Source organism: Watersipora subatra, chromosome 4, assembly GCF_963576615.1.
Source record: "Watersipora subatra chromosome 4, tzWatSuba1.1, whole genome shotgun sequence".
Taxonomy (NCBI): domain Eukaryota; kingdom Metazoa; phylum Bryozoa; class Gymnolaemata; order Cheilostomatida; family Watersiporidae; genus Watersipora; species Watersipora subatra.
In genome coordinates, this window is record NC_088711.1 from 5061997 (window position 1) to 5085436 (window position 23440).

The following is a 23440-nucleotide window of genomic DNA, read 5'->3' on the forward strand; positions in this document are numbered from 1 at the left end:
AAGTGTATACAGGCTGTTAATATAGATTACATGTAGCCAACAAGCTGGCGTAGAATCAATAGAAACTCACTTTCACAACAACCTTGTTATGTGCTCAAGGCCATCTACTAGCTGTTGAAGTCATTCATTAAGTTATTTTAGTTTCAGCCACTAACAAAAAAGGAAAAAAGGCATGGTACTTTTATCAAATTAATTCATAATTATTCAACTATACCATGAAATTTACGGCCACTAATTGTGTTTATTTTATTGATTACCATAGTTTTGATTATTGATAATAAAATAACCTTTTTTTAAATTTTCCCTGTCAGAAACTGAAGTAATGGCTGTCAAAGTATAACTGTTGAAGAATTTATATTTAAAATATAGCAAAATTGTTTACGATTTTTCTAATATGATTTGTATTTAGCATAATCTAAGGATACTTCTATAGTATTTGTAACTAGCATAACCTGTTTTTACTTTTGCATACGCATGTACTTATACATGTATCTGTGCATAACAAACGACGCTCAAGTTTTTCTCCAAATGGTGTGGTCACCATATTTCTTCTAGTGTCTGATAATAGCAAAAACTTGCTTGTTACCTGTATTATATAGGTATGGCGGAGAAAGAGCAGAGCTGTAGCGTGTGTATTTTGTGGGTCAAAAAATGAAAATATGGTTGATCCAAAAACTCTACCATGTGGTCATCATGCTTGCAAAAAGTGCCTGGCTGATCAAATGGAGGTACTAAAAATTGTCTGGTGTAAAGACTGCAAGTAGGTACTCTTTGTAGTTGTAAAAAAACATTTTTGGCATGTTTGAACTGCAGTAGAAGTGTAATTTTTTGTTTTTCAACAAAATTTATAAAACATCATCAGCCTAAGTTACACATTAACAAACGGTTAGATATTAAGTGCTAGCTTTGAATAAGTATTATTTGACAGGATAAATTTGTCTTCATTCATAAGAAATTACCTTTTATCAATATACTCTGATATGCCTATAACTTGACTTTTATTTTAGCAAGGTCTTTGATGTTCAGGTAGATGATATACCAGGCTATAGTTCAAGTGAGCCTGACCATGAGTGTGATATATGCAATTTAAAAGAAAAAAGATACAGCAAGCCGTTATGTATTGTTGCAACTGCTCTAGAAAGTACTGCATGTGCCATCAAGAGGTAAAATACTCTTCAAGTCTGAAAAAGTAGGGAAGGCTTATAAAACTTTACTTAGTTTGCAGCATCTGAGAACATTTAAAGATTAGTACAATACGCCTGCCTAAAGCCATTTCGTCATAGTTTTTATCTCTTTGATAAATGTTTGACTATTTTTATACTTTGCATTCATTTTTTGAATTCGTGTTTGCAGTTTTAGCAGCGAGCTATCAATTAGTAATGCATTCAAATTTATACACTATAGTGCTGATTGTCACCGAAACTCGTGATGATTAACTAAAAGTCTATTTAATGAAAATGCTAGAATGTTACTTGCGTAAACTAAAAATTAGGACAAGCTCACAATCGAACTAAATTTTGCATTTTTAACGCTATCTGCAATATTATGTTTTACTTTTTTCAAGAATTCATTTCCTTTTGTTTAGATATATCAAATTGATACACAAATTATTTGCTAATGATTTTGGTAATTTTTAGAAGTTTAAATGAGAAATCAATGTACTGCATTTCATATAATCTTGGCATTCATTAAAACAGTTTCATGTTTGAAGTCCTCTTGACTAGTTTTTAAAACTAATGATTCAAGATGCATTTTGTAGTTTCACAATGAGATAATCGATGGCCATGTCACATTGACTATCAGAGAGTATGTCGAACAAGCTGGTAGACTTGAAACTCGTAACTGTGAGGAACACAAAACTGAAGCTTACATCCTTGGATGTGGAACCTGTTTAACTTTGTTCTGCTCCAACTGCATATCTCCTACGAATACATGCAAATCAGGTAGGTTAAACTGCTGATATAGCTATCCAATTCGTGTTAACAATCTCCAAAAATAGAAAACGAATTATTGTTTTGTATTTTGCAGGTAAACATCATGAGTTATTCAACTTGAAAGAACTTGTTTCAAAACTTATTGCAAACCTTGACCCATTGAAAGAAATTATGTCCAGCCTGGAGGCAGAATTATCGGAAAGATATAAGCAAGCTACCAAAGAGATTTCTGAATTTGAAAGAAAGACAGGAGAGATGCTAGACAAACTGCATAAAGCCAAAGATGAGCAGGTTAGAATGTTTCTATGCATTTCTGGCTTTTACAGCTTGAGCAACTGTATTAGACATAGACAACTGTATTAGACATAGACAACTGTATTAGACATAGACAACTGTATTAGACATAGACAACTGTATTAGACATAGACAACTGTATTAGACATAGACAACTGTATTAGACATAGACAACTGTATTAGACATAGACAACTGTATTAGACATAGACAACTGTATTAGACAAAGAAGTCAATTTAAAAATCAGCTTTAATTTTTGTACATTCAAGAAACGGCATAAGACTTCAGGTTAGCAAGTTTGAAAAAGAAATTCATGCATGCAATTGGTAATTTTCTACAAACTCATCAGATCAAGCAGTGGTTTGATGAATCTAGTCAAGATTGCAGACTTTGTCACACACGCACCCATGTATCTCCAAACCATGCAGCCATGCACAACAAAAAACATGTGCACACATGCACATGTACCTGAATGCATTCGCACATGCACAAACACATGTACATGTGCACATGCCTACACACACACGCGCGCGCACGCACGCACACACACATGTACAAACAGGCACACACATTCTTACACACTGGTATGCATCAGCACATGCATGCACTTATGTACGCACACGAGCATATTGTTTTGAACATTGTTGTGGGTATTTAAAAGACAATATGTGAGTGCTATCATTGAGTAAACTTTTTAGATTGAAAGCCTATTGGCTGTGTGCCAAAACCGGAAACAGCAAGTATAGGTATTTACAAACATTAACTAACTGAAACTAGAGTACATAAGGTAGACAACTTCAGCACATCTCTCTTTCTACAAAAGACCGATAACAGATTTCAGCTGAAGCACTACACTTAGCATCGGATATCAGATCATGAAAAGTCAATCACTGGTGTCAATCACTAAATTAAAACACAACATAATCAATAAATTATGATGGACAGGTTCTAACCCGGACTGGTTGAGCTGGTGTGGCAGCAGTGTTTAGATTTGAACAAGCTAGTACATGCAGTGTCATTGCTATGTCCGATATATCCACCATTGGCGTGTGCTGTGCTTGGCTGAGACTGTTCTAGTTTATTGGGAATATTCATAGGTATATGAGTTCTGCTATCAAAGTCTGTTCTAATGCCCACGGTTTCTTCAATACCTAGCATCTTTGGCCACATATTTCACCACACAATTTCTCCCAATTTTCTTTAGAACTATTGCTGGTAGCCACAAGTTGCTAGCAGTGCATCGTATTCTTACATGGTCTCCAGGTTTTAAAGGTGTGAGGTCTCTAGCAGCGTTATCATAGAATTGCGTCTGTTTTTTCTTTGCTGCTTCGAGACCAACCTATATGCCTAGTTGATGTTGACTTGGCTTCATTGATATCGTTGTGAAAGACAGAAGTGTTTTTGTTCTTCTACCGAACAGTCTCATTAATGGTGATGGTATTCCGTCAACTAACTAATGTTAACTAAAACCAGAGTACATAGTGTAGACAACTTCAACACGCATATATTTGTAAATACAAATAGAGTTGTCTTTCATACTGTAAAACAACTCCAAATATGCAGTCTATTGAAATTGTTGTCCTGATCAGAGTATGCATGTGCATATACATGTCAATGTTGGGGAGAACAATGGAAACCTGCAATGTGTTTTACAGCTAGATGCGTATAAAATCTAGTAAATATTCTAGATTCATGTGTCTAGATTCATGCATTCGTTCATACCCGTCTATATTCGCAGTTGACGATCGCGCACTTCTGTCGCTGAACCCCCGCCTCGGCTGACCAGTTTTTACCCACCTCGCAGTTGACAATCGCACTCTTGCATTCGCCTCGCAATCAATTGGTTCGCACTCGCAATCAATCGCCTTGCACTCTCCTCGCAATCAATCGCCTCGCAATCAATCGACTCGCACTCGCCTTGCAATCACCTCCCACTCGCCTCGCAATCAATCACCTCGCACTCGCCTTGCAATCAATCACCTTGCACTCGCAACCAATCGTCTCGCAACCAATCTCCTCGCACTCGCAATCAATCGCCTAGCACTCAATCGCTTTGCAATCAATCGCCTCGCACTCGCCAACTCATTCATCCAGAAAGCCGCGCCTGGAGACTCTCGTTGTACTCAAGGCGAAAAAGGTCTCGTGCATCCCCGAGTGACGCCACAGCCCCGAACCTAGCTGTGCTACCCCGTGTTGCCTGGGTAATAAAAAAAGTCTTTGCACAGAAAATTAGGTTGTATTTAACATATATAACAACATTTGCCATTCTAACTTTCAAACTACATGTCATGATGAAGTGTTTTGTGTAGTTGAAATAAATTAAGAGAGAAAATAAAACAACTGTAAAGGTTTTCAAACTTTTTCAAGCAACTACAACTTTCAAACTTCATATTATGAGAAAAAGGTTTTGTGCAGGACAACTGATTTAAAAATAAATAAAACAGCTGTAAAGGTTTTCAAACTTACTTTGTCAAACAACTTTTAAACTTCATATCAAGAGGAAAATATTTCATGCAGGTCAAATAAATTTTTAAAAATAAAATGACTATAAAAGGGTTTAGATGTAACAGTGAAATAATTAGCAAGTAACAGCTAAATTGAGTCTGTTTTGCTATGATTACAATATGAGATGATTCGGTAATGATACAATTAATACGAACTGAAAAAACAAAATAAAATTTGTGAATATGTTGAATTAATAATAACAGTTATTGCATAGAAGTGTGTGTATAAAAACTTTACTGTTCCACCAACAGCTATCCATCAAAACTCTGAATACGACGATACTGGTACGACGATATGTTATGTAAAAATAAAATATTGTAGTGTCTTTGTCTGATCGAAGGTGAGAGAATCTAGATGCTTTTCCTACTCGAGATAATACAATTGTCCACGTGAAAAGTAGTGACCTTAACAGCGATTTAGCAATTGAACCTTAAGAAAAGCCAGATATAGAGGTTCACAAAAACGGCATCGAGTTTCATAGAGTTAATAAAATTTAATCGCCAAATTCTAATATCGAGAGAGTCTATTGTCGATATCGTTTTGCCAAAAACAAATTAGCCCTAATATGTCGAAGACAAAAAAGCATCGCATGTCATGAAGCTAAAAGAAAGCCACAGTTGTAATTATTACGTCATTTTTGTGTGAAAACGACAAACAATGAATAGGTTAGGTATAGAGGCTCACTAACACAAGATTAATGCGCCCTAGATACCTAGTAGCGGCAAATAGTCCGAAAGGTACGGTACTCTATAAGGCGGACACATACACAGACAGATAGACAGAAAGACAGACGATTGCCGTTTATGTAGTAGATATATATATTTATCAGCTATAACCACATTGGTAGCAATTTTGAGTTAAACTCAGGTTTTCTACCATTGTTTCAGCACTTGCCTTGAGCGCTTTGCTGTTCCCAATAGTGTGCTTTTATGCAACTGACTTGCGTAAACTGTTGCCAATTTTTGAGCAAGCAATATTTGATGAACAGAAGTTATAGCACCCAATACTCTACTGATGGCTGAAAATACTGTTTGTGTTATATGTCAGAACTTTTAAATCTTCTCTGTAATCCATTGTCTTTTTTTGACGTCATCACCCTGTTTGCACATGCGCTCGTCCACAAAAAAAAGCCGCCATCTTTGTAGAAAACGATCGTCATTCTCTTGATTAACAGTATTGTTTGGTGCTGTTTTGACAATAAAATAAAAATTTTGCAAACAAAAGCACTGTTTGCAATAATTAATTGCAGAATCTTCGTGTTTTTAACAATAAAATTTGTCCATAAAGATGGCGGACAACGACAGATTGACGTCACGAAAAAATGAAGGATTGGGAGATGTTTCTCTGCTTTCTCCTTTTCTTCATTGGCTATGTTGTAATAATATGAGTTTTGCTATATATTTTATGGTAGACTTTTTGCGCTCTTTTTAAAGCTCCACAAAATTTGGCTGGTTTGTCAGGATGTGCTTATCTGTCTGAATGTAGAAGGGCTAAGCACGGTCATTGTCATTGATCTCACCAGTAGCTGTCCATTTGCGCTGTGACTTACTGAAACCATAATCATCACGAAGGCTTCTGTACACCACACCTGTGTTACGATTGAGCGTGCAGTGTATGCATTGCCTGTTAGCAGCTGGCAATCACTGATGATTTTTGGTTATTTTCTGCAGCATCTTTGCACAGTTGGTCTCTTGGACCATTTTGTTAGACTAACAGAGAACACATTCAAGACGCGATTCACTAACCATAAAGCTTCTTTCAACCACCCATCTAAGAGAAACTCTACTGAATTAAGTAAATATATATGGTCACTAAAGGACAATAATACCAACTACGCAATATCATGGAAGACCCTACGGTATGCTAAAGCATACAACACTATCTCAAACAAGTGTAACTTATGCCTATGGGAGAAATTCTTTATTATTTACAGACCATCATTAGGCACTCTTAATAAACGTAACGAGCTATTATCATCATGCAGACATTCATCTAAGTTCTTGCTACGTAATTGTATCACTCAACTATTTGGCTTTTGGCTTCTGTACACTCATCCAATTATCAGCTTATCTAACTCTGCATAACAGCGTATTTAATACTGGAGTATGAAATTCATTTTAGACATTTTATCTGAAGAGTGTGATACTGAGTGTACCACATGAAACTATTAGTAATAAAATGTTTAACTTATAGAGTGAAGTTCCACTTATAAATATTTTATAATTTAGCTCTGATTTATCACTGAGCACTCTGTAACGAACTGTGCAGCGTCCACTTTGTCTATATATATATATATATATATATATATATATATATATATATATATATATATATATATATATATATATATATATATATACTAATCTACAGTACGGCAACAGTCATCTTGGAGGAGATGGGTATTAAGCCATTGTCAACAAGGCTTCAAGCCACTCCATCTTGGCAGCTGAGGCTACCAAATAAAATCAAGGACTTCCGCAAGAAAGTTAGTAGGCTCAGTGAGAGATCTAACCACACTTTAGAGCGTTCAACAAGGGAAGCCACAATAGAAGCTCTAGAATCTGCCAAACAGCAGCTAGTAGCACTCTCGGCACACCTGAAGCGGTACACCAAAGAACGGGATAACAAGAGAATGAATAACTTGTTCATCAATAATCCATCAATAATCCATCTCAGTTTGAAGGTGAACTGCAGAGGCCAATGCCAGATCCTTCCTGATCCAGCACCTCAAAGTTCTGGAAGGACATCTGGGATAAAGAGACTACTCATAACACCACTGCAAATTGGCTGAAGAGGCTTAAAGAGAACCACCAACACACTGTGGCTCAGCAAGGGCTCACCATCAGCGGAGTAGACATCAAGTGCAGAGTGCAGCGTATAAAGAACTGGGCAGCATCTAGCCATGACATGATTCAAGCCTTCTGGTTGAAGAAAATGACATCACCTCACACTAGAATAGCTAAGCAGATGGAATGCCTAATAGAAGAAGGCGACTATCCGGAATGGCTGATCAAAATACGAACTGTACTTCTGATAAAAGATCCAAAGCAGGGGCAGATTCTCAAGAACTATCGGCCAATAACGTGCTTGCCCACCACCTGGAAACTGCTCTCAGGGATAGTTACAAACAAACTGGAAGAGCACATGAGTTACTATATGACCAGTGCTCAGAAAGGAATTGGGCACAACATCCGAGGAGCCAAACATCAGTTACTGGTGAATCGGACAGTCTGTCAAGACAGCAGGAGAGGGCATACCAATCTTGCCCTGGCTTGGATTGACTACAAAAAGGCCTATGACTCAATTCTCCATAGTTGGATACTTGAGTGCCTCAGTATGTACAATTTCCACCCTGATCTTGTGGCATTCATCAATATAATGACCAAATGGAAGATGGAACTGGAGGCAAATGGCAAAAAGCTGGCGAGTGTAAAAATTAGGCGAGGCATCTATCAAGGTGACTCCTTATCACCGCTGCCCTTCTGCATATGCCTAAACCCTCTAAGCAATATGCTGGAGAAGACTCAATATGAGTACCAGTTTAAGAGTGGGACCAAGATAAACCACCTATTCTACATGGATGACATCAAGCTGTACGCTAACAAAGAAAGGGACATTGATTCGCTAATACACCTCACTCAGGTATGCAGCAAAGATATTGGAATGACTTTCGGTATTGAGAAATGTGGAAGAATAATTCTAAGAAAAACCATTCTATGCTCACAGATAGCCTAAGACTGCTAAATGGTACCATCAAAAATATAGAAGAAGGGTACAAGTGCTTAGGGATTATGCAAAGCAACATCAACCACGAAGCCGAGGTACGCCACAAAGCCATTACCAAATACAAAAAACACCTTCGGCAGGTCCTACGGAGCCAGCTCGATGCCAGGAATCGAGTCATGGCAATAAATACTGTGTTGGTTCCTGCGACCAACATGTAGAGGCGACTAGGTCGGCTTACTCTACCGGTCTGCATTCACCCTTCACAGGGGCTGTGTACTGGTTTCCCGTGACCAACACGCAGAGGCGACTAGGTCGGCTTACTCCACCGGTCAACATTAACCACCTCACACAAGGGATCGCACCAAAGAGGTTTTATACTAGGTCGACAAGGTCGACTGGAGGTCGACAGAAGTCGACAGTGTTCTTATGAGTCTATCCCCACAGCACAGTCCATAGACTAGGTCTTTGGAGATAGCTATATGCCGGGGTGGTTCTGGTATCGCTTAAGGTAGCAGAAAGAGTATGATTCAATTGCACTGCATGTATTGAACAACTACAAAGGGCCGAGACCCTGCCTTATGTACATGAAATTATGCAAATTAGATGATAAGACCAGCCTCTCTTAGGGGCGTGGCTAACAAAAGAAAGAAAAGGAACATAACTCCGGATAGAAAAGGTACAAGAGGGGATGGAAATCTTGTGTTCCACCACAATACCTACGCACTGTCAGTAATAAGATATCCAGCAGGCATAATAAGCAGACTGAGGAAGCCATCAAGGAAACAGCTATAGCAACTCGTAAACTGCTGACCATGCATGGAGCACTCCACCCAAAATCTGATACTACTAGATTGTGTCTCGATAGGAAAGATGGTGCTAGGGGACTCAAAAGTGTACAGCAGACAGTGAAAGAAGAAGAACAAAGCATCAAAGCCTATGCAGCCTCCATGGCCACTTCGGATAAGTTGCTAGCTGAATTTCAATTGGCTGCTCTGACAATGGAGCTTCGCCCTGATGATGAGGAAATTGACTGGCACATGAAACCTCTTCATGGTGCTTACCGCCGACAAATATCTAAGGTTGGCGATCTTCATCAGACATATATGTGGCTGAACAAAGGAAACCTAACGGCCAATACAGAGTTGCTACTCATGGCAGCCCAGGAGCAAGTGCTCCCAACAAAGCAACTCCAAACAAAAATCTATCACACTAGAGATGATCCTTGATGCAGACTGTGCAAAGATGTGCCTGAGACCATCCAACACATCATCAGTGGATGCAAGCAGCTAGCAGGAAACGCATACACTGAGCGACATAATCATGTCGCAGGTGTTGTGTATAGAAGTCTATGTGATGAGTATGGCCTTAATAAACCACAACACTGGTGGGAAGCTCCTGATAAGGTCAATGAAAATGACCGCGCTAAGATCCTCTGGGACTTCTACATTCAGACTGACAAGCATGTCCTAGCAAACCAACCAGATATAGTGGTGGTGGACAAGGAGAACAAGATGGCTACTATAATAGATATAGCAGTACCCAATGACTACAATATAGCCAGCAAAGAAAAAGAAAAGGTAGAGAAATATCTCCCTCTTGGAGAAGAGATTGAAAAATGCTGGGATGTACGAACAACTGTAATTCCAGTAGTCATTGAGGCACTTTGCGCAATAACACCGGCGCATAAAATGTGGCTTGCCCAGATACCGACAGCAATCAACTCAGGTGAGTTGCAGAAAAGTGTGCTATTGGGAACAGCTAAGATCTTGAGGCGAGTGCTCAAACTCCCAGGTCTCTGATAGGAGACCCGAGTTAGAACAGAAATTACCACCCATATGGGTTAACCGGGGTGAGGAAACAATTTTTAAACTTTTTTTATATATATATACAGAGTCGCTAATATATATAAATATATATATATCTATTACATATATACAGTCAAACATGGATAACTCGAACTTCAAGGGACCGAGCAAAAGTGTTCGAATTATCAGAGCGTTCAAGTTATCAGAGCACTGTCACAAGTCCATATATTTACTTATTTATTAGTAGATACATGTACATATACAAACTATAATATAAATCAAAAGCACAAATGGCTTGTTTTGAATTAAATGCTTCTAATGTAAAGTTTAAAACGTTTTCATGAAAAAGTATAGAGATTTTTCTATCACTTGAGATTGGTTTGTTGTTTGAGGTGATGTTATTGCCAGAACGTTTTTCAGATTGACATTGGCAAAACTTGATCGTTGTTGAAATGCTCAAAAGAAAAGACATTTTTTTCTTTTAGGGTTTTACCCACGATCAATTTTGCCGTTTTTTCTTGAAGTTTATGCAGATTACCTTACTTTACCTGGGATTCGTTAAGAGCAACACTCCGAGGCAGTTCAATTAGAAGTTTTACGAGGTTTTACGGTACATTCTATATCACTCACGCTTTTTTAATAGATACTTATTGAATGTACATACGTATTCTGTGTTTAGGTCAAACGATGAATAGTTTTTTTGTAGCTCAGACAACGTATACGTTTAATTACAAGAATTTTTAAGACAATTTAAACATTCAACATTCCGACGTTGATTCAACACGGAATCAACGTCGGAAAACTATTCATCACGGGCTAGCTGGGTTACGCCACGCACTCAAGGATTTTCGCCACGCACATACAAAACAAAAACAACATGCGATTTTTGTTTTGTATGTGCGTGGCGAAAATCCTTGCACGCGTGACCCGGCTAGCCCGTGCTATTCATCGAATCGCAGTATAAATCAAATTTCACCAAAATTTTAGAAAAGTCGTTGACAAAAATATTTTGCCGATGGTGGTAATAACGACGCTTATGAATTACAAAAAGATGAAGTTTACCTCTATGGCTTTGAATAAAGTGATTTTCTAAAGCGATAACAACCGTTTCGGTAGCCGTTGGGCAAAAAAACAGTTCGAATTAACAGTGTTGAGTTCGAGTTATCTATAGCAATTTATCATCACGTGGGAACGGACCAAAGGAAATGTTCGAATTAACCATGTGTTCGAGCTATCCGTGGCCGAGTTATCCATGTTTGACTGTATATATGTTAAATATATTATATAATAGATAGCTGCCATTCAAGCCAAGTACCTCGAACTAGAAGATGAGCTGATTTCAGCAAGAATAGCCGCTCAAGAAAAGATGACAGAGTTTGCTGAGAAGAAAGTCGGTACAATGTTAGTTAACCTGAGTATTCAGAGAGCAGAGATAGATTCAAGAATTAGAAATAACCACTAGGTAAGAGCATGTAAACTTTTATAGCAATTGCAAACAATTTATTGGATCTAATTTCTAAAATGTTTTGTCCGCTTTATAGCGAACTTGCGAGTTCTTTGTTTTTACGCAGAGACATCAGTGTTCAATATTAATCACAGTTTATTCTGTAATTATAATTTGTGTAGATCTTACTTATGAAGTGTTGCAATAAAATTCCTACACTATCATTTGTAAAATTGAATTTTATTGGCAGGCTTTGATTTTAAAAATGTAAAATTTAAGTAGCTTTTACCCTTTTTAATTTCTATAAGTTTTAAATGAAATCAACATCTTAATCAATTTTACTATTAAAATTGCTAAAATTTTTGTAACTTTAAAAGATTTTAAAATGAAACCATGTCTGTGTATTGGAAGGTGATATAATTCGCTTATTACTGTTAGTGCATTAACTTACTTACTATACCATTAAAATGACAGGAAATGAATGAAATTGCATATAATATCTATATGGTTTTAAATCGCTTTCCAAATTTCTTGGTAATGCAAATGATTAACAGATTGACACATTAGGTTTGAAGATGATTTTTACTTTTTATTGTTATTAGTAAATTTAGGGCTGTCATCGGATGAAGGATGAATGAATGAATGAAAGGATGAATGATAATCTAATCTTTAAAACTTTTTACTTTTAATCTTTGGCTTTTTATTTTGTAATCGTTATCATTTTAGATGAATCAGCCCTTTCAACTTTTTATAACTAACACTGGTGGATGGCAAGCTTAGTTTGATTCTAAATAAGGTCTTTGATACTAAAATAAATCAATTACTAAACTGATAAAACATAAAATATGCATGAAGTCATGATAGTAGGTAGATATAGTGAGAGCTTACAATGATATTCAAGCAGAACTGAATGCAGCAGGAGAGAAAAAATTCCAGTGCTGAAACTGACAAATGTGAAAACTCTGGAAGTAAAAGGTATAAATATTCTATTAAAAGGCATTTACGGTTGATGTATGGCATTGTCTTTTTTAATCACAATTTTCATTGCTTTTTCTAAACGCACAGCATATGGTTTGTTTGAAAATAATGGAAATATGGTTCTAATTTATTTGAGGCTAACAAAAATTTTATTATGCTTCCGTTTGCATTTACACCTGAAATTTTATCATCAATTTTTGGTGAAAGCTAACTGAACACTAGCACCTGGTGATCCGGCAAAGAGGTCACTAACCAGCTGCATGCACGGTTGGCTGACTGATCGGAAATTAAGCACAGTTGGCTAGGCTCATAGATATATAAACCTAGATTGGCCAATAATAGCTATTCCTATCGGTTGCCTTGTCAGACTTAAATAGCATGACGTAACGGCATTGTATTGTACCTCACGCTTGACTGCACTGCTGGTAACAATGAAGCTTATGAAGAGAATTTGACAGAATCACATTTATTTTCACATAAAAACCTTCTTGGATACATAATCCAGTAAACTAAAGCAATTCTGTGATAATATCTGTTAACCACCTTAGATTAGAACTATAAAAGCTATGAATTGTTGCGAACAAATCATGAGCCATTAGGGCTTTATTTGCCACCCTCTTCTATCCCTATTCTCTCCTCTCCCCTTCTCCAAAGAAGAAGTGAGAAGGGGAAAAGAGAGAAGGGAGAAAGGAAATGGGGGGGGGGCAAATAGCCCACCCACTCAAAGAGCCAGACCCTGGTTAGGTACATAGACTAATATCATGCTGAACTAAACATGACTAAATATGATGAGTATGCAAGTATGTCTTAAGTCAAAAATGAGACAGAATGATTATTTTACAGCTGGCTATGTAGCTGGCTAGGTCACCAAAGCTGAAATGTAATGATTGTATCACTAGCATCGTAGGTGTTACCAATTATGATGTAAACCAAGCAACGAATTCCCTAATCACAGTTAAGAATCGTGTTGGCTTGACTTTGTCTTCGCCTGTGGTGATTGAGGTTTGCAACCAGGATGAGAAAACGACGAGAGTGTTGCTTAGTAGTGCTGGATTGGTGAAAAACTTTCCCAGGCTAGCACTAAGTGCTACCATGGAGAAGTTGCTGAGGTTCAACATCATGCTATTGTTTAAAGGTTGACTTGCAATAAAATTCACATTACAGTTATTTGATATCAAAAGATTCACCATGTCTTACTATGTTGTGTTGTAGGTGTCAGATATGTGGAAATGTGATTACAAGCTCTTAAAAGTTAAAAAAACGAACAGTTAATCGCAGCCACATGAGACCGCCGTAGTTTGGATTCGCTTTCCCAAACGGCTCAAATGGGACGTAGTTGTTACAGGATGGTTTCTGTTTACACTTTCATGCAACCTCATTCGTCAAAATATTTTTATAAATATACTTCACGCATTCAATAAAACCATGTCTATTGTTCTTACGCGTCTGTTTTATTGTCATTGTAATGCTGTCACTTTTAGCACTGATATCTTATAACTTACCGTAAAAAATCGCTAAACTTTTTAACCTTAGCTCGAAGGAGTACATATCATTGTCTGATAATCATGATGAGCCTGTTGGTCACCTGTGATAATCGAAAAATGCTGCAAAAATTATTTTCGAAATATTGGGTCACGCGATCAGATGACGACTTGACAACTGAATAATGCCGAAACAAAACTGTAAAGTAGCGAGCATCTATATTTGATACAGGGTATTCGGTAAAACCCGAAGTGTTTGTCATAAACTAGTGCAATGATAAGTTTTATATTTAGCTTTTTACTGGTTTTTCAATTCACGTGAGAACATCACGTGACAAGAGGATAACCAAATTGTAATGTCTACGTCATCGAAATAAAGAGATTTCAATCTACGGCGGCTTTTCGTTTTTGAGCTTTTAAGAGCTTGCAATCACATTTTCACATGTTTTGTACCTACAACACAACAGAGTAAAACATGGTGAATATTTTGATACCAAATAACTGTATTGTGAATTTTGTTGCAAGTCAACTTTTAAGCTACAAAGAACGATCCACCTCAATACTATTGAGGCATTTACAACGAGGGCATCCTGAGGAACTTAAAAGCGCGTCTAAGAACCTTCAATCCAGCAAATTTATTTTGTTTTCAGTTTCTTTCACTAATAGCAGAAGTTTTAGGGAAGTGATGGATTTTTGCTTTCCACTATGCTGGGTTATCTATATCTATATTTGTAAAGTATTTCTTAACTAATCTCTTGTTGATTATAATAGCAGTTGAAAATAAAATTTGTAATAAAAACACTAGCCAAATCATGCCATTAATCTATCACCCATTGAATAGCATTGATCCACCAATGTCTAGCCATAAATCGTAGATTGCATCTATAAACCAAGCCACAAAATATAATGATTGGTGTGATAAGGGTTTCTTCTATCTCAGTTTTCTGATGTAACAACATTAGGCTGTAATAGAACTATCTCTTAACCTTAAATGAATAGAAAATCGTGCTGACCCGGTCCGACCCGGTCTTGGCCCTCATTGCTGACCCCGAGTCTGATCCGACCCTGCATTCCTTGGTCTCGTTCCAGCTCTAGCTAAGAAAGCCATTGGTTCCATTTCCCTGATCAGATCAAAACTTCACAGGCTCGTCATATTTGTCATGTTAGTTCAACATGATATTAGTCTATTCACCTAGCCAGGGTCTGGCTCTTTGAGTGGGTGGGCTATTTGTCCCCCCCATTTCCTTTCTCCCTTCTCTCTTTTCCCTTCTCACTTCTTTGGAGAAGGGGAAAAAAGAGAATGGGGATAAGAGAGGGTGGCAAATAAAGCCCTGATGGCTCATGACTTGTTCGCAACAATTCATAACTTTTATAGTTTTAATCTAAGGTGGTTATCAGATATTACCACAGAATTTACTGGATTATGTATCTAAGAAGGTTTTTGTGTAAAAATAAATGTGATTTTGTCAAATTCTCCTCATAAGCTTTATTGTTAAGCCTGGTTTTCATATAACAGCGCAATAATCGTGCGCGGCCCAGTGATCGTGCGCAATGCATTTCTTGGGTCGCGATGCAGTGTCTCCATATCGCGCGTAGGCGCCATGCTTGCATTGGACAGGGTGGATAATTTCCTTACTTTTTCGTAGGAGAGACATATTTCTTCGGAAAAAACAGCCCTCAGTTGCGAACTTGCGATGTCATATGAAAACCAGGCTTACTCTTTCGTACGGGAGACCGATTTCTTCGGAGCCACAGCCCTCCGTTTGAATTGTGGGGTAGGTTGAAAAGGTCTAGCGATGTATTGTGGGATACATCATCGCGCGCACCCATCGCAAGGATCCATTCTGTCGAATTCTTGCAATCAGCGTACGCACATCGCGCGATCGTCGTGCGCTGACGTTGCCATATCACAGCTGGCCCACGCACAACGTCGTGCGCCTTGTTGCGCGCCTTGCGCTGTTATATGGAAACCAGGCTTTACCAACAGTGCAGTCAAGCGTGAGGTACAATACAATGACGTTACGTCATGCTATTTAAGTCTGACAGGCTTTTCCCTATTGGCCAATCTAGGTTTATATATCTATGGCTAGGCTATAGACAGCTCAGCTAACAAGACCAGAGCCAGCATGGCTGAAACAATCGCAATTACTAAAGACAATGTCAACTCCGCTAAAAAGGCATTAATCAGCACGGCTAAATCTAGGCACATTATCACTTATATTACTGAAACCGAGTTACATACAATGTACGCGTGACCAGCCTAGTTTGAAGAGGCAGAGTTAAACCAGCCATATATATATATATATATATATATATGTATATGTATATGTATATTTCTCAAAGTATGTTTTATGTTTGTATGTCTGTCTGCATTCCGGCTATATATATTATTAGAATAGCTTAGCTAGGCAAGAATGTTGACGCAATGTCATTGCCTACCAGCATTTGAAGCATACCAACTAGGTTAGTAGAATTTTCCATTGGCAATGTGCCAGGCCACTTGGCACTGGCCTGCCACTTGCTGGAGAGTTGCCTGCCAGCAAGTGGTAAGCAAATCTCATCACTTCTCATTGTTTATAAGCTGAGTTTTAATACCCGGGCAACGTAGGGAGGCACAGCTAGTAAGCATATAGAAGGAGCCTAGATGAGTCAAGAAAAACAGAGTGCCTAAAAGTCTCACACTGTGCAGTTTGTTGTATGTTTATTGCATAATGAGCTGTACTCTTATATATTTGTGGCATATATTCCCATTGCCTGGTACTCAAGTGGTTTGGTTCTTGGAGAGCAAATAGAGGAACTCGTTTGGCTCCTTTACAAATTATTGGCTTTTCAAGTATATTTGACCCAACTATTAGGAACTTTTTGAGTAACTATCAACATCTGCTAACTTAGTGTAGGTAGAACTAAGGCAAATTTACTTATCCTCACTCTCACAGAAATACAGTGCTAATTTTAACAGTTAATTATTAACAATGGTAATTATGTAGTTCTAATGTTAACTGCCACTATTCTTGGTGTTTTTTTTGCCAGAATTTTGGAGCTATCTCATTAACAACATATTACTTCTTCATTCGTTGTGCCTTTTATAGTTTATTAGGTGCACAAATTTTATTTTATTTAGGTACACAAATCCACCACGGCTTTACATTCTCATTGCAGTCAGATAATGTTTACAAAGTTTCATGATCAAAATTTTAGTCACTGAAGTTCCTGAACAACCAACAAGCAAACTATGTTTCTCCTATCTAGATATTGGTGGGTGCTTAGATATGCACTCACAAAGACCAACTACGTTTAAAAAAGTCAGATGCTAAAATAAATGTGTTGTAAAACTCATCTTCATGTACAATGTTTTTGTATTTTTTTTATCTTGCTGAATGTCCTGCATTGCCCAAATAATAGAAAGTTTTTGTACAAAATTTTTTCTTTATTTATAACGGTAATATACAACAAGTACTATTTTAACTATTATGTTTCATATGAGAGAAATGAGTTTTGTGCAGTTCAAACCAACTAAGAAAAAAAATAAAACAGCTGAAAAGGTGTTAAAATGAAAAATAATTAGCTAGTAACATTTAAATAGTCTGTTCTATTAAGCTGATTACAACAAAAAAGGATTAGGTAATGATACAATTAATACAAACAAAAGAAATTACATGGAAATCACATGTATTTTGATTTAATAATTGCAATGACTACATAAAAGTGTGTGTGTGTGTGTGCGTGTAAGTAAAAAGTTTATTGCTGCACAAAAAGCTATCCATCAAATTTTGGAAAACAACGATACTAGTACCTCTCAATACCGGTGCAAAAATAAAAACAAACATATCGGTTTTTAGCGCTAACCGTTTTTAGTGGTTAACCTTACCAATCACCAGAAATCAACGATATGTAATTACATATATGAATTTAAAATAATTTTAAATGACAAACTAAAAAATAAATTATGATTTCGAAGTTTTTAGAAATTTCAAAAGAACAACACACACAAAATTTAGGATTAACTAATAAAATATAAGTACATAGCTATAATCTGCTATAGGTACAACTTGTACCTATATATATTATTGTTCTTACTTTGCTTTCAATTGCTGATTCGTTTAAAAAACCTGTTTCACGGACAAGGATCCTTCAGAAGCTCTCTAATTTTTCTGCTGTATGTTGCACACTGAGCTTGTTTACAGCAAGTTCTCATAAGCCATTTGTAAAACTAAAATATTTTATCGTGTTGATGTTAAGATCCTGTTTTTGTTTTGCAGGCGAGATAGACACTTATTATAACCACCAAGCTGGAAGAAAATTTTCTCGGTGTTCCCGTTGTGGAAATAACGGCAAAAGTAAAATCATTAAATGTGTTACTACCTACAACCATTTTATTCCTTATTAAGAAAAAAGGGGCTTTAAAAAGACTTAGTGTAATGATTTTTTTCCATTAAAGTTTAAAGCGCAAATTTAGCAATTTGCTTTATCAGCTAAACAATTGATTTTGATAAAGATAGTAAGAGGCAATCAATCATCCAATCAATTGAAAGTAACGATCATCTAAGTTGCACTCAACCAATCATAATCAATGTTATTTATTTTTCAAGTAAACTGTTCTAACTAGCTCACTTTTCATTTATAACAACTACATGTATAGCGATTGAGCGAGAAGCATGCTCCTGGTGCTCTTGTTCTGTGCAAAATGTTATTTCCACACAATTTTATCAGCAGCTGCTCATGTTGTAAATTTTGAAATAATTGTAAGTATGAGTGTTAACAGTATAAGTATGAGTGTTAACAGTTTAATTATAAGTATGAGTGTTAACAGTTTAATTATAAGTATGAGTGTTAACAGTATAATTATAAGTATGAGTGTTAACAGTATAATTATAAGTATGAGTGTTAACAGTATAAGTATAAGTATGAGTGTTAACAGTATAATTATAAGTATGAGTGTTAACAGTATAATTATAAGTATGAGTGTTAACAGTATAAGTGTTAACAGCTAAACAATGTGCTGTGAAACTTTTCTTTGTATATAACAAACTATCTTAAGTTGTACCTTCAACTGCTGGCTCAATTGATGAGCCAATTTTAAAAACAATTATCCTTGTAGCCACTGGCAGCTTAAATAGTCAACTTTAATTTGCTAGTTGTTAAGGAAGCTTAAAAAGGCAATGATGTAAAGTTCAACGTAAGTGTCGAAATTCTTTACAAAAAATTGAAATCAGATTGCTTTGGAAAACTCACTTCTATGACTTGCATTTTTGTCACCGAATTGTAGTTACCTATTTAAAATATAAAATCATTAATTTCATTAAGGTTTGAAATGACGGACCTGATAAGACCAAAATAATTTAAAGGTTGACTTGCAACAAAATTCACATTACAGTTATTTGGTATCAAAGGATTCACCATGTCTTACTCTGTTGTGTTGTAGGTGCAAAATATGTGGAAATGTGACTTAAAAGCTCAAAAACGAAAAGCCGCCGTATTGTATCTCATACAAAGGCTATCATGTTGGCGCTATGTTTTATTATTGTAAGTTGCTAAAGCTGTATCTGCCTTGACATCATACTGTCTGTGCTATTATACATATAAATTTTATCGACACAACCTCATTACTGATTGTATATACCATGTCAAAACACAGGCTATAGACGAACAACTGGTGCGCTATGATTAGTGTTTTAAGCATGTAGAAGTCTATATTCAATAAATACTGGCGAAATATTTTGTATAATTTATTAAAAGATGCAAAACTTTTCAATCCTGCCAGTTTGATGAACTTCAGTTTGCCTAGTATTGTCAATTTCATTATCAGTTCTCTGTACACAAATAGGGCAACTCCTATTTGAGTGGTTTGAGACTGATGCATTGTAGACTAGCTGTAAAATGTATTGCAGATTTCCATTGTTCTCCCCAACATTATTGACATATATAACTGCATATGTGTATGCATAGTGTGATCAGGGCAAAAATTTTCAGTAAACTGCATATTTGGAGCTGTTTTACAGTATGAAAGACAACTCTCAATAAACCTCTTGCTGTACGTGAATCTGTTCCCATGGACGGGTAATGCAGCTAGTAGTTTGGGGCCGTGGCGTCACTTGGGGATGCGGGGAGACCTTTTTCGCCCCGAGTGCAGCGAGAGTACTCAGGCGCGGCTTCCTGGATGAATGAGTTGGCGAGTGCGAGGCGATTGATTGCGAGGCGATTGATTGCGAGGCGAGTGCAAAGCGATTCGAGTGCAAAGCGATTGAGTGCGAGGCGATTGAGTGCGAGGCGATTGATTGCGAGGTGATTTAATGCGAGGCGAGTGCAGGCCGATTGATTGGGAGTGCAAAATGACTGATTGCGAGGCGAGTGCAAGAGTGCGATGGTCAACTGCTCGGTGAGTAAAGACTGGTCAGCCAAGGCGGGGGCTCGGCAGCAGAAGTGCGCAATCGTCAACTGCAAATATAGACGGGTATGAACGGATGCATAAATCTAGGCACATGAATCTAGATTATTTACTAGATTTTACATGCATCTAGCTGTAAAACACATTGCAGATTTCCATTGTTTTCTCCAACATTATTGACATGTATATGTGTATGCATATTCAGGGCAAAAATTTCAGTAGACAATTTACATAATAATGCATCAGAGCAACAAGCTCAGTAGACTGCTTATTTGGAGTTGTTATACAGTATGAAAGACAACTCTCAATCAATCTTATGCTGCATGTGAATCTGTACCTGTAGACGGGTAATGCAGCTAGTGTGATATAAATCAGTTATGGTGTAAACAATACAAGCCAGACAGTTTTCCCTACCATAAAAATGGTACAAAATTGAATTTAACTGAAAAGTTGCATGATGTTAACTATAACAGAAAGTAGTATAAATAACAGATTGACTGACCCCATCTAGCATGGAAATCACACCGAACCACCCGTTTGACATACCCCCAGCAGCACTAATCTGTAACAGGAGTAGCGAATGCAAGTTTCTGAAAGCATTTGAAACTATCATGTCCTTGTGACCAGCGTACTCATATACTCACGTGATCTTCTTGATGACTATATACTTTGTTTTTGTTCGCAAAGTTTATAGCAGACAGATTGTCGATGTTAAGTTCGATCGGTTGCTTGGTGTGCTGCCGATGGACAGGGAGAGTTGGTGTAGCCAAGCGGCTTCTTTTGTTGCTTCATGAGCTGCAATGTACTCGGCCTCTGCTGTTGATAAGGCAACAACATTTTTGCTGTTTGCTGATCCAGCTGAGGCCACCACAATGCATAAACAGTACACCTGAAGTAGAGTGCCGACCCTCATTTTATCCCAACTAGCATCAGAGTAGGGGATTGGCTGCTGATCTGCTTTGTTGTAACAGATGCCAAGATCTGGCGTTGCCTTGACCTAACGCGGAACTCTTTTCACCACTGTAAGGTGCGTTTCAGTTTAAGCAGTGTTAAATTTATACAGCACTTTTACCGCGTATTGTATGTCCGGCCTGGTGGAAGTGGATACATGTACATTTCATAAACGATCTTACTCTGATGTAAGTAAATGCTTATTATGTTAGGTTAGCACCTTGTTAGATTGTCAATAAAAATGTTAGATTAGTGTAAGAATTACTTGTTAGATAGTGTAATAAAAATGTCAAAATAGCCAATATCTGAGAGGTACTATGAGTATTTATGTTCTCTTGATATAGAGAGAAGTGCTCAGACTGAGCAGCATACATGAGGACAGTTGAGACTGAATATTATACATGATGGCATGCAGAAACATCCACAAGCAAATGCAGTTGACTGTGGATATCAACAGGAATAACTAGTTTTCTAGGACAAAGGAAGAACTTGTCATCTGCAAAAAACGCAAGCTACCAAAACGATGTCAGCCCCCTTATTTAGGTGGTCAGTTGCTAGTGCAAAACAGCAGGCATCCTGTAACGTAAATAATCTGTTCCAGGAACATTTATGTTATAAGGAATTTGTGGTATACGCACAGTAAAATACATGTAAATTGTCTAATCCGTTCCAAGGTCTTTTCAAACTCATCCCTTTGATCATACAAAAAGGAAAAACTAGACTTGGCTTTTTAATTTGTTGGCTGTACTGTAACTGTAGTATTATTGGTTTGCTTCAACAACTTTTCTCCTTTTATAAATCAATTTTACTTGTTTTATAGACAATGAATGCAGTGATTTTACATACACTTCATATGCACCCATTTTAAAGGGAAAAGCACATCTTTGACGTCTATTTACAACAATTTGTTTATTTTTTTTAAGAAGCAAATTCTATTTTACAGAGTAAAACTTATAACAAATATCATATACCTATTTGTCTACCTATTTGTCTTCTGTCTGTATCCAGGGGTCAAGGTTATGATAAAAGATAGCTTTCAATGATATTCCAACTCGTGATATTTAATTTGGTAGACCGAGGCTGTAACGCCTGCAACAATCGATTGCCTATAAGTATTTATGAGCAATTGCACAGCCAGCCATCCACTAATTGTCCACACATCTGGTGATCTATTACGTTGAACTAGAATATCATAAAGGTTGTACATGTATTACCTACGTCGTTTTTTTCTCACAACCGAGGCGAAATAATTTACCATTCAGATTGAATTTGAGGACTTGCCCTGACTTGACACTGTGTGTTAATATGGAGTTTTTTATGTAATACGATGCCAAAAACGTTACATAAATTTGTGACCTAATCTGAAATTTCTGTTATAAGAGGTATACGTTATAGAAGAGTCTACTGTATTGCCAAATGCGATTCTCTCTCCCACAAACCGGTCTTTACATTTAGCAGTGTGAATTTGATCTATATAAAGTCCTATATAGCTAGTTTTACATAAGTCTACAACAACATGGATATGAGAAAAACACAAGAACACCTAAGTTATAGATCCTGTGGCCATTACAGCTAAGCAATGTAACTATGCATTCTGTGCTTTTGACATTTTACCCAAGCTACACTGGGAAGGTATTAAGTCAACTAACTGTTATGTATGCATGGATTCAAGCCATCAACATATAGACTGCAGCCAATCAGAGCAGAGGGCTCTCTTAATATATGACAATTTACAGTAAACTTAGTGTGAATCTAACTCAATTTGGTAAAATCTATTAAATGGGGGCTGATACTGATAAAATGTTACAAGTCATGTAAACAACCCATATGTGCTGAATTAATTTCATCTAATGCAAAGTAAAGGTTGCCAGTAAATCTACTACATGGCAGATGTTGAAATGCATTAAGAAAGGTCAAGGCTTTACTCAAATATACACG

General features: G+C 37.0%; 1 protein-coding gene across 1 annotated transcript; it reads left to right on the plus strand.

Moving 5' to 3' along the window:
• The first annotated feature begins 659 nt into the window (after positions 1–659).
• Positions 660–11725, plus strand: LOC137393851 (tripartite motif containing 13-like). Its single transcript, XM_068080561.1, has 8 exons — positions 660–760; positions 1008–1026; positions 1760–1943; positions 2029–2225; positions 7179–7336; positions 7456–7895; positions 8459–8553; positions 11555–11725. Exons 1-8 carry the CDS (start codon positions 660–662, stop codon positions 11723–11725), a joined length of 1365 nt encoding a protein of 454 aa, XP_067936662.1.
• Positions 11726–23440: the final 11715 nt, after the last annotated feature.